The sequence below is a fragment of the Abramis brama genome, assembly GCF_963993115.1.
Source record: "Abramis brama genome assembly, chromosome: 2".
In the NCBI taxonomy this organism is placed as follows: domain Eukaryota; kingdom Metazoa; phylum Chordata; class Actinopteri; order Cypriniformes; family Leuciscidae; genus Abramis; species Abramis brama.
In genome coordinates this window covers 4,671,140-4,684,275 of record NC_139964.1, presented here as the reverse complement: position 1 = coordinate 4,684,275, position 13,136 = coordinate 4,671,140, and the positions used below count along the sequence as shown (strand labels likewise).

Genomic DNA, 13,136 nt, shown 5'->3' with positions numbered 1-13,136 from the left:
CGTGAAAATGATAATTGCGTCAGGCTGAAACTAGCAAAACACACTTGTGTCGCGTCTGGCGCCTCGCTAAGACACAGAGTATGGTGATTAAATGATGCACAGTAAATTGAGATGGTTGTCCTGTGGGAAAGTGCTTGAACGATTTCTGAGCCTCCTCCCTGGGATTTGCACTTTCCTGGACAGCAAAGTAAAACGGGAACCGGTGCTGGATCACACAGCTGGCCTTTCTGACTGAAAACCTGAAAACACTCTCAACTTGCAGCTTCAAGGAAGAGATGAGCCTCCAAGCAACATGCTGAATGCAATCAGAGCATTTCAGAACAAAATAACTGCCCTCTGAAAAATGCTGGGTTGTTTTAACCCAATTTTGGGTCAAATATGGACAAACCCAGCCATTGGGTTGAATTTTTAAATTGCATTTTTAATCCAACGTTTGAGTTTGTCCATATTTGACCCAAAAATTGGGTTAAAACAACGACAGAGAATTCATTCACTTCCCACAAATGCCCCATCTCTGCAGAAGCTCTTCAGCCACACAGGATTGCGAATGTTTTGGAAGAGCTGAGGGGGGGATTTGAGTCCATATTCAAGAATGTGAATGAGCACAAGGAAATGTTCAACTTTAATGAAAACCCCTTCCACGTGGATGATCATCTCACTCTCCAACTATCAGTTGGCAGAAATGGTAGAACTGCAGACAAAAGACATTCTCAAAGCTGAACTCGGAGCACGTTCTGGTCACTTCTGGAGTTTGGTGTCTGAAGAAGATTTTCCCACTTTGAAGCCACTTGTGCAAAAAGTGATGTCCTTCTTTGTGAGCACATAAACTTGTGAGTCAGCATTCTCAACCATGAACTTATAAAGAAGAAACAGAGAAACCGCCTGACCAATGACCATCGTGCATGCCTCACAAGAATTGCAACAACAAGCTAGAAATACAACATGAAGAAAGACAAGGAAATGCATGCATGCTTCCACTCATCCCAACATTAAGGTAATCCTGCTTTTTTGTCATTAAGGGAAATCATCTTGTCTCAGTTACAAATTTGACTGATAAATGATACATTTGTCCTATCAGTGTGGCTCTCATGAAAAAAGTAGTGAAGACCACATCCCTTCAGTCGAGCGGAAGCAACTCTACAATATCCTTCAGCTCAGGATGTGACCGCTTCAGTGTGAACTTTTGCACTCATCTGAGCCCTGTAAACTGAAACACGAAGGAGAAGAAGTGACTAACCCTTCATATATCACAAACCAAAGCAGAAACAGACAGGAATCGCAGTGTCTCCTAACATGGATCTGAAGTGCACACTTATTGTTTTTGGTGAGTTGATGCTTCACTGTTTTAATGCGTGTGATAATAAATATCTTTACGTTAAAGACAGTACTTGAAGTTACATGCATCAGGGCCGCACTGGTTGGCTGTAGTTAATAATATACTATATGGAATCATTGAAAACAGTCCAATGAATTAGAAAATAATGCACACCCGAGGTGGTAACGAAGCGTATATTTATCTGCATCAAGAACAGAGCCATTACATTGATAAAGAGAAATGTCAGCTTTAAGTTGTTAACTATTTCACTGATAAAACCGTCAGATCAGCGCTGAAAACACATTTCTGTGTGAGTGTGTGTCTGTACTGTATGTGTGTGTGTGTGTGTGTTTGAGCGGGAAAGAGATAGTATGTGACTGAAATTTGTGGCAAAAACTTGTTGTTTTTATCCTATTGTTTACTATATTTATTTGCTTGGTCAGAGTTGTTGTGGGTTTTGGTTCTTGTTGTCGGCTGTAAAGACGGTAACGCTTTAGATTACAGCCCGTAAAGTACTGCGTAATTAAATCGATTTTACAGTGTAACTTTCGGTAATTATAGTGTACCTATAAAGTACTTACATGTAAGTATAAGGGAACAATATGTTAAATTTGGGGAATAAAGGGGTAACAACCAAGAGAATTAAAAAAAGTATTTACACTGTAAGTATTATAGAACTAAGAGGTACTTATTCTACTATTATGATACAACAATCTTACATTTGGGAGCAATTTAGCAAGAACATACACTGCGTACCTTTTTGTAATAATGGTGTACCAATACATAGCCTACTCTGTATACCCTTTTTCAAAATTACAGGGTACATATCTATGCATTTATACAGTAATCTTTTTAAGAAAAGTGCACTGAAAACTAAAACAATTGCAACTTTTGCTTAAATATTGGAGAAAGATACTCTTTTTTCATGTGGTGCTTGTTACCCTCTTGCTCCATTTAACTATATAGGGTAAGTGTGACACTGCCGTAAATTAAAGTGGTCCTTGTTACCCTCTTGTTCCATGTAGTTACAGAAAAATACATACACAATCTTATATCACTGACTCGGGAACCTTTATTTGAAAAACAACTTAATTCAAAACAGATTTACAATACTTCTTTTTCGTTTAAAACTGCTTTTTTAAATCAACAATTTATTTAAAATGCTTAAGTCTTGACAGACAGTAGCATGTTTTGTCCCCCCTTTTTTCTCTTGCTTGGCTTCTTCCTTGTGTTCCTCTTTTCTTTTTTTTTCACTGATGAATGTGAAGAAATCATGTATCTTGCTATTCTGTATTATGTATTAAAAGAAAATGTAGTACAAACAGAAATACATCCTTCCTCACCATTTACTCATCTTTTACCCTCATGCCATCCAAGATGTATAATTTCCTTCTTCAGATTAACACAAATGAAGGTTTTTAGAAAAATAAAAAATACATATCTGGGAATACATAATGCAAGCTCATGTGTTCCTAAAAGTTGGAGCATCAATCAGCACATTCTGCAATAACTAGTAATCGATACAACCCCAATGGATGGATCAATGTCTTCTGAAGTGAAACGATAAGTGTTTGTAAGAAAAATTACAATATATTAAACTTTTTAAACTGTAGACTATCGACTCAGACCAACTGTAATAAGTTGTTTTTTTCAAATACAGGTTTCCGAGTCAGTGATATTAGATTGTGTGTTTGTATTTTTATTGTAGTTACCCTGTAACTACATGGAACAAGATGGTAAAAAGCACCACTTTAATTTACGGCCCGCAATGTCACACTTACACTGTAACTACATGGAACAAGAATATATTTCCCAGTATTAAAAAAAAATGCAATAGTTTTAGATTTACTTGCCTTGAAACATGTAAGCCCAAACTTAAACATCTGCACTTTTGCTATAAATAAAAAATACAAATAAAAAAACTATATAAATGCATAGATATGTACCCTGTCATTTTGAAAAAGGGTATACAGTATGTATTGGTACACAATTATTACAAAAAGGTGCACAGTGTATGTTCTTGCTAAATTGCTCCCAAATGTAAGATTGTTGTATGAGAATAAGTACCACTTAGTTCTATAATACTTACAGTGTAAATATTTTTTTAATTCTCCTTGTTACCCCTTTATTCCCCAAACTTTACATATTGTTCCCTTATACTTACATGCAAGTACTTTATAGGTACACTATAATTACCAAAAGTTACGCTGTAAATTCGTCTTAATTATGCAGTACTTTCTGGGCTGTAATCTAAAGCGTTACCGTAAAGACCTTTGAAATAACTTTCATTTGGCGTAGTGATATAGAGCTGTAATGCGGTCAAGACCTGCTGGAACTACTTTAGCTGTGTTTCACTGGAAATACCTGCACACCTTAGAACGTTCCTCAACCAATCAGATTCAAGCATTCAACAGCCCCGTAGTATAATGTATTATAATGCTGTAGCAAACCAGAAGAGTTGTGCGTGTTTAATGTGTTTCTTGAGTCCTCTTTGTGGGCAGGCGTTCTGCGCATGCATTGTTGTTCAGTTACAACAAATTCTCACATAGTACATCAAGTGTACCTTCAGAAATCATTCTAATATGTCGATTTTGACAAAATTCTGCAAGAGACAGGAGGACCCAGATGCAAATGAGTAGATAACCAATAAAGGCCTTTATTAAAGGATTAGTTCACTTTCAAAAAACAATTTTGCTGATAAATTTACTCACCCCGATGTCATCCAAGATATCCATGTGTTTCTTTCTTCAGTCGAAAAGAAATTAAGGTTTTTGAGGAAAACATTTCAGGATTTTTCTACACAGAATGGACTTCAATGGCAACCAAGTATACCAATGTTCGAAGAAGGTTCAAATGTCCGTCTCAATGCAGCTTCAAAGTCTCGACACGATCCCAGTCGAGAAATAAGGGTCTTATCTCGCGAAAGAATTGGTCATTTTCTATAAATACAATATATACATATATATATATATATGTTTCCCTTGTCTGGTGTGCACTTTTGTTATTTCCTGTTCTGTGCCATGTTTTGTAGTCCTTTGTAGTCTTTCTTGTTTATTAGTCTCCCCAGGTGTTTCTTATTAACCACGCCCCCTTGTTACTTAGTAAAGCTTGTTTGTCTCTGTGTATTTATAGCCCTTGTGTTTCACTGGTTACCTTGTCAGTTGTTGTACATGTATGGGTGCTTCTAGTTCAGTCCTTCTCGTGGTTTTGTTTCTTTGTCCTTCGTGTTCTTTATTATTTGTACTACGTGTTTCTTCATTAAAACCCTGCTAATAGATCCTTGCTTCCGCATGCTTTCTCCGGCACACAACAATATATATATATATACACACATATATAATATATTTATATATTTACTTATTTGTTTATTATTATATTATATACACACACTTTTTAACCACAAATGCTCGTCGTGTACCATCTCTGAGATGTGCCACGCATTGCGCCATCACGTTGGAAAGGTCGCGCATCACGTCATCTAAGGCCTCGTTTACACTGCAGGTCTTGATGTCCAATTCTGATTTGTTGCCTATATCTGATTTTTTTGACCGTCCGTTTACACGTTCTTTCAACTGTGACCCATATCCGATTCATGCGTTTACACTTGCCATACTATCTGAAACATTGCGCATGCTTAAAGGTGTCCTAGAATGTGTCTCTGATATCTACATAGAGGGTATGGCTTATTTAAGGGCATTTAAAATGTCCAGATATGGTTTTACAGGTCCATTTTCAACCCTAGAAATTGGCCCTAGAATGAAATGGTCTGTTTTTACCTTATTTGGAAGGGTCATGAATAGTAATGAGGAGTTCTGCTCTGATTGGCTGTTTCACTGCGGGCTCATAACAGTAGCTCAGAGTGACAGCAAACAGGTCCCTGATGTCCAGCGTGACAATGGAGAGATTAGGCGTTCAACCGTACATCAGAGTCCTGCACGGGTCCGATTTTGTAAATCCGCACCCGCCCGTACCCGCAGTGCTTCAAACCGCATCCGACCCGTTTTCCGACAGCAGCACTAATTAAAATCCGCACCCGACCCGCTTAAAATAGAACCGACACCCGACCCGCACCCGAAATAAAGTTTAGCCAATCACTTTATAGACACAATTACAAAAATGTTTATTGCCAGGTCATGCAGAAGTTATTACACGACAATTAACACAAGGACAACTTCAGCCGAAGCTAAAGGCCGGTACATGAAGAACATGTCTAACGTTACCACAAAACTGAGTAGCCTTAACATTTTACCAGTCGAACAGACGCGGCTGCAACACTGTATCTGCCACGCAATTTCGTCTAGCCTACATCTGACAATTTTGGGTTCAAACACACCCTGCACACCACACACACTTAACAGTGTTACATTTGAAAAATACTGTTCGATAGAACTGCTTTGTTACCACAGTTATCTGCGTGCTTCCTCGGCGATGAAGTTCCACATTTGCGGCTATCCAACACGGAAATGCATGCAGCAAATAAGCCTTTGACAATATTTTCTTCAGATAACTCCAAATTTCTCCCACACACATGCATCCATCTCGACCACTGCAAGCAGATCGCGTGCGCGGTTATGATGAATTTTTAAAAGTGAAAGTAGCCTAGGTAACGTTAGATCCTGGGAGGGCGCAGTTCCGCCTGGCATTGAACATGGGCTGGCATGTGCACATTTTTGGATGGGTACATATTAATGATCCCGACTGTTGCGTCACAGTCGGTGTTATGTGGAGATTCGCCTATTTTTCAGGGGTGTTTTTCAAAAACGAGATTTAAATAAGAAGGAGAAAACAATGGTGTTTGAGACTCACTGTATGTCATGTCCATGTACTGAACTCTTGTTATTTAACTATGCCAAGATAAATTCAATTTCAAATTCTAGGGCACCTTTAAAGGGTTAAATTATCTTGCACAGATGGACGAAAGCAAAATATGATTGATGCTAGCTCTGCGATATATGCTAAGTTCACCAAACATCACCATGATTATGAGGTGGAGGAGGACGAAAAGTGCCATCATTGCAGCCTGTGCTCATGCTTCAGTTATTGTGTGTGAGAGAGATCTCAGGACTGGTGGATATTGTGTTTAAATGTTGGCTTTAACGAGGAGCAGTGGGTCCGAAATTTTAGGATGAGCAAACCAACCTTTGATATGTTGTGTCAACGTTTGTCCACATTCCTCTCCTATGACGACACAACGTTTCGTCGGGCCATCCGTCCCGTTGCAGAAGCGCGTCGGGGTTTCTCTCATCATTAAACCGCAGAGACGTCGCCTAATGCCTCAGAAAATCCGATCTGCCTGTTTATATGAGTCGCATTGGCACATATCCGATTTATTTCCACATATGAATGAGGCCTGAAACCGATCTCGAAATGCATGCATTTTTTTTCCTGTTTACACTGTCAGAGAACACATCTGATCTGTGTCACATTTGAGCAAAAAAAAATTGGAATTTGGTCAAATTTCATTGACAGTGTAAACGAGGCCTAAGTTATTTGTCTGTGTACTCCGGTTCAAAAAGGTAAGGAAGGGCGAAAAACTCCATCTCATTTTCTCCTCCAACTTCAAAATCGTCCGACACTTTTGTTTTAATTTATTATTATTATTATTATTATTATTATTATTATTATTATATTTATTTATTTTTTTGTGACCTTTCCAATTTGATGACGCGTCTCAGAGATGGTACATGATGAGCATTTGTGGTTAAAAAGTGTAATCTATATATATATATATATATATATATAAATGTTTTTTTTTTTAAATGACTGATCGTTTCGCGAAATAAGACCCTTATACACAGGTTTCTTGTATACAAACAATACCGGATGCGCGCGCATCCAGGAGGCAAAAAAACGCTATCTGTTATGCCGAGTTCTGTAAAAGAACATTGTAATTAACAGATTTCGCATTGTTTGTAATTTCTTGTTGACTCAATAATAAATTTCAATTTCAGAGTTGGATCTGTTTGTTTGTGTTTCATATTAATATAACATTATGTAGAACGTCCAACTGTTTACGAATCAAAATCCGGACATGCTATGTGGTCATGTGCAGCTCGTCAAATACTTTGATGCTGCACCGGATTTTTGCGTGTTGAGGTCAGATGTGCTCCCTAGTCAAAGGCAAGGCATTAAAGCCAAGCCTTATGATGCCTGGGTGTATGTCCATAAGGGCCTTGGTTACATCCTTACGGCTAACTGCAAATGCATGGCATTTTGACTTAGCGACAACACGACCACTATGCTACTAGCCTAAACCCTTTACTCCGGTACGAAGACCACGGGTCTTTTGCCTCCTGGTTGCGTGCGCAAGCAGTGATGACGTCGCCAAGAAATCCATGTATTTCTCGACTGGGATCGTGTCCAGACTTTGAAGCTGCATTGAGACGGACATTTGAGCACAATTAGTGAAACGAGGACAAGACGTGGACTAATCAAGGGGGCATGGTCACGGGAAACAAGGAGGCGGGACAAGAGGAGCACACACAAACACAGGCCAGGACAGAGCCATGTGCGCAGACACAAGACAAACACAGAAACATGAATCCGACAACACAGACGAGGCAGGGCAGAACCCGGACAGATTTGCTGATCAAGAAACACTTCTGATTATTATCAGTGATTATCATCCGTTGTGCTGCTTCATATTTTTCTGGGAACAGTGATGTACACTGTTAACCCTTGCTGTAAAAAAAGGCGTAATTCAGACAGTATCATACCATTTTCCATTAAAACAGTAATATACCGTAGAAAACAAAAATAGCCTACAGTAATATACTGTAAATGAACAGTGCTCAAAATCGACACTCAGAGGCTGTTTTCCCAATCACACCCTACACAGCAAAATCCCCAGAGTTAAATTAACTCTGCTCAGAGAACATTTGGTCCCTCTCTACAGAGAGTTAAAATAACTCTGAATCAGAGTTAAAGTTAATGAGATACTTAAGTGATTAATTAAGTGATGAATGGGCATTAATGATGAACACCTGCTGTCAACAAGCAGAATCACTGAAGGAAAGAGAAACAAGAACAGAAAAAAGAGAAACACAAGAACTACAACTGACTTCAGCCACAGATGAAATCAACTGAAGACAAAAAAAGACATTAAATCTGTGAAGATCTCAGCAGAGGAGGATTAAACAACTCCACAAACAGCATTACCAGCTTCACTTATTACTGACCAGATTGACTTTATTTCTGTCATACGTTTACAGAAGTTCTTATTGAGAATTAACAGAGGTTTAGATGTTGACGATTTATTGAAAATGGTTGGTCACCATAATGGAGATGATTGTTTCCTTTAGTTGGGCAGTTTGACTCTTAGCTTATTTTTTCGTGAGTTTGTGTTTTTTGTAACAGTTTTTACCAAAACACGTAATTTGTTGCAAAGAATGCCAGATGCAAAGATGTTCAGGTGATCTAGTTTTTAACAACAAAAAGTAGAATGATGCACTTATATCATCACTGGCCAAAAGTGGTCATTTGATGTTAATAGATTATATTCACTAACAATACTCTCTTGCCACAGATTGGATATTTTGAATTTTTAAAATACATAATAGGGGAAAATATTTGAAAAGTTTCATGTCGCAATGCATGCTGGGTTCCAGGATAATATAAAACTCCCAGCATGCACTGCTGCATGAATAATAAAAAAAAAAGAAATATTGCCACCATTGTTGAGATTAATGTGCTAAATTGTGATATCTCTGTGTTTCTAAAACATAGTGTAGCTCTGTTTTTTTTTGGTTTATGCATGATGTGTTAAAAAAAAAAAGAGTCATAGTAATTTATTGCTGTAGTTTCACAGTGGTGCTAATGTAACACTTTTGATCGAGGATAAAACTCTGAATGAATAAGAATTAATTCCTTAGTGAATGAACAGGCAATATGATGGATTTGTCATCATAAGCATTACAACCACAATCATTCATAAACTGTGTGCGCACAAGTGTGACTTGCAAAAACACAGCTCAAGCAGCAAAAGAAAAATGAATGTTTTAGCATCAGCATCCCAACTAAAGCAAACACTGATCTCTATAATGGTAACTTCAAACAAACATTTTCAATAACAACTTCTGTATGACAGAAATAAAGTCATACTGGTTAATAATAAGTGTAATAATGTGTAATGGCTGGAAGTCAGTCGTAGTTATTGTGTTTCTCTATTTTCTGTTCTTGTGTTTCTCTTTTCTTCAGTGATTCTGCTTGTTAACAGCAGGTGTTCATCACTAATGCTCAACAATCACTTACATATTCCCTTAATTATCTCACTGCAACACTGTCAATGTTACTTTTACTCGTTGTAGTGTCGATTTCCTGTGGGGTTGAAAGGGTTAACAGTGTAAGCTAAAAAGACACACCCACAAAATGTATTTTAACAGTAATAAACTGTAAGTTATAAAACAGGTTTATACTGGCAACACTGTTGCCAGTAGTTTACTGTAAAATTAATTTTTTGGGTCACCATTGTGCAGAAGAGTAGAGCCTGTGCTTCAGTCCAGGAGAAGATCTACAAACATTGATGATTTGCTGCATGTTGCTTTATTTAACAGGCGGTGACTGTGTAGTTGCTGATCCAGTGGAAATCTTTTTATGTACAATAGTTTTTTAGTGGTCTCAAATGAAAGAAGTTCACAGTAATACTTTGCTCACATTATTAATGCATTATAAATTTTAGTTAATACATTTAAATGACAGTTGGTCAATTTAAGGCAGTCGGTTTCTGCAAGTGTAATTAGTTCATTTGAATTAGAATTTAGTGCATTTTTACAGAAACAAACTAGACTACAGTAAAGAACTGTACAATTAACAGTATTTTACTGGCAACAGTGTTGCCAGTATTTTACTGTAAAAAAACCCGGTAAGGTCTAACAGTGTACATTTTATTTTTCAGGATTCTTTGATGAACAAAAAAAGTTCACAAGGACAGTTTATTTGAAATAGAAATATTTTGTAACATTATAAATGTCTACATTTTAAAATATATTCTATATTTTTCTAAATGTATGAATGCAAAAACAGATAATTCTACAGATCTTCTTTTTCTTCATCAGGTTTTTTCCTGCTGTCCAGTGAGTCTCATGGATGTGCCGTTGGATTCAAAAGAGAAAAAGGGAACTGTGTCGGTAATGAGAACCTTGTGTTTTAATACAATATGGTTTTGTCATAATGTGCATAATACACAGTTAATGCTCTGTATGTCACTCAAAAGAGGGAATTTTTGTAACCGTAGTTTTTAAACTTTGTAATATTTCTTTCTTGATTCCTGCCTCTCTTACAGATGAAGATGAGTGTGAGACACCGAATCCGTGTGGCAAAAACGCTCAGTGTTTCAATACACATGGAAGTTACTACTGCACCTGTGATAAAGGATTTCAATCAAATTCACCCAATTTCACAGCAACAACCGGAAAGTGTGAGGGTACGAGAGGGGTTTATCTGATAAACTATGGTTACTATGACTACTATGATTAAAACACTATGATTAATACCAACTGTTTCCCCAACAGATATCAATGAGTGTCTTGAGAAGACCTCTGAATGCACAGATGATCTGGTGTGTGTGAACACCGATGGCTCTTATAACTGCACGTGTCCTGAAGGATTTGATCTTGACACAAAACTAGACTCATCATGTGAAGGTGAGCGGCCTCACTCGTATTGCTTTCCATTGACTGTTAATCAAACCAAAGAACTTCAGTTTCAGAAATGATACCTTTTTATTAATGGTCAATATGTGCCTTCCAGAACAAATGTTTGGCTTTCATTATTGCGACATTTACAGTGGCAGTTCTGACTTTGGCATTATTTTCATTAAAGAGTTAAAAAGAATAGTCAAACATTCGCTCACATTTAATGATGCACAGATATCATTAAAACCTTTTCATTTATGGAGTCAGATGAAATAATGCGAGGATACATTTCCAAATGTATTTCATTTAATCAAAAATACTTTGCCACGAGAAAAGACAGTAACACGTAGAGACCTTCCGCGCTGGTCGGATGCCGGACTTTGGGCCGATCGAGTGCGAGCTTACAATCACATTAAACATCATATAACATTCTGTGTGTGTCTGCTGTCTTAACATCAAAACGATTGCAATATTATTAAATAAAAAGATGTTATCAAAGGAATCTGCATTCATGTGACTGACAGTCTTCTCTCTCTCTCTCTCTCTCTCTCTCTCTCTCTCTCTCTCTCTCTCAGACATCGATGAGTGTAAAAAAGATCCAGATGTTTGCGGCACAAACGCAGAGTGCAATAATAAGATTGGCAGCTTCATCTGCAAATGTAACCCGGGGTACAGTAATTACGGCAACAACCAGTCAAAATGCACCGGTGAGCGATCAAGTAAAATGCACTTTTCAAAAAATATATGTGCTAGTTTAAGTGTGATTAATTGTGTTGTGTTCATGTGCGCAGAGATGAACTATGTTACTATAACAACACCCTGCACTGAATTAAAACCGTCTTAAATTGGCCAATTGCTATTTTATATTTATACTGTGTTAATAATGTGAGTATATTAGTATTGGAATCAGTCCATAAAAAAAAAATCTTAAAATAAAATCAACAACTGAGTTAACTAGAAACATCAATTTAACTTGATCCTCTTGCAGAACTCTTGCTTACAACGGCACTCATGCATGTGCTGAAGAACTAAACAAAACGATCTTCGCTTGATAATGTATTTGATAATGTACTTTTCCCGCCCACACGCTCTTCCAACTGGCTGTGATTTATGATTGATTTCGTCTGGTCTCGGCTCGAGTCTGGTTGGACAGACAGCTTGTCACTGGAAATCGCATCGCGTCTGATTAGGAAAACAATTAGCTATATTTAAAATAACACACTTTTGATCAGTGATAAACCTTGGGATGAGATCTGTGAATCTGCTATATGATGATGACATAATTAGTAAATAACCAACAGATCATCCCCAGAATTTTCCATGGCTTTCTTTGCCATAGCAAATGTGCCTTAAAACTATAATATTAGTTTTTAAAAATCAAAAAGTTTTTACAATTGCACATTTCTCAACACTTTGGTCATTTTTTTCAAAACTCTTCACACCTTCTCATCTCGGGACAGCAGTTTATTTCACATTCAAAATGCACTACAACTACCAAAACACTTCATTCATGTCTCAGATCAACTCATTCTTCCAGAACACAAGCAAACCCTTCACCCAATAAACACACTTTGTCAATCATAAAACACAGACCCTAAAAAACACAAACATCAGGTAGCATTATACAATGATTTATTTTGTAAAATGTCTTTATAAAACAAGAATGGAACTCTCTACTGCCAATAATTCACTGCAGTTTATGTTACATGAACCGTGTTTACATTACAGTGCAAAATTATTACTAATTAAAGGTCTTTGCACACTGAGTCCGAACTTTTCGTATAAGTTTTTTCATAATCGTCTTTCGGTGGCTCTGAATTGTCAAAACACCTCTCACATTGCTTGCTACGGATGTGAAAAAAACTGTAAAAACTAAAGCCAAGAGGCCAACGAAAGCAAACACTGATCACCATAATGGCGACTACAAGCGAAATGGTCTATTGTTGTCCCAACACTCTTGGTATTAACAACTTTGTGTAAAACATCCTTGAGAAATTTAAAGCAACCAGTTTGACTGTAAAAACATTGCCTTGGTTTAACTCAAAAATAATTGTGGCAACTTTTTTTAACTCAACTAATTTTGTAACTCTTTACTATACACATTACACATTACTATAACATAGAAAATATATTGTCACATATTTTTAATAATATGAAAAACAGCAATTCCTTATATATTATTCAATATG

General features: G+C 37.1%; 1 protein-coding gene across 1 annotated transcript in view; it reads left to right on the top strand.

The window, feature by feature from the left end:
* The first annotated feature begins 1,124 nt into the window (after positions 1-1,124).
* LOC311078239 (uncharacterized protein) overlaps positions 1,125-13,136 on the top strand; it is a 13,063-nt gene continuing 1,051 nt past the window's right edge. Inside the window, exons 1-5 of the mRNA XM_084106980.1 lie at positions 1,125-1,324; positions 10,369-10,440; positions 10,596-10,736; positions 10,825-10,956; positions 11,523-11,654. Of these exons, the coding sequence (XP_083963106.1) occupies positions 1,294-1,324; positions 10,369-10,440; positions 10,596-10,736; positions 10,825-10,956; positions 11,523-11,654 (508 nt within the window). The 5' untranslated portion in view covers positions 1,125-1,293. The remainder of the gene's footprint in view (positions 1,325-10,368; positions 10,441-10,595; positions 10,737-10,824; positions 10,957-11,522; positions 11,655-13,136) is intronic.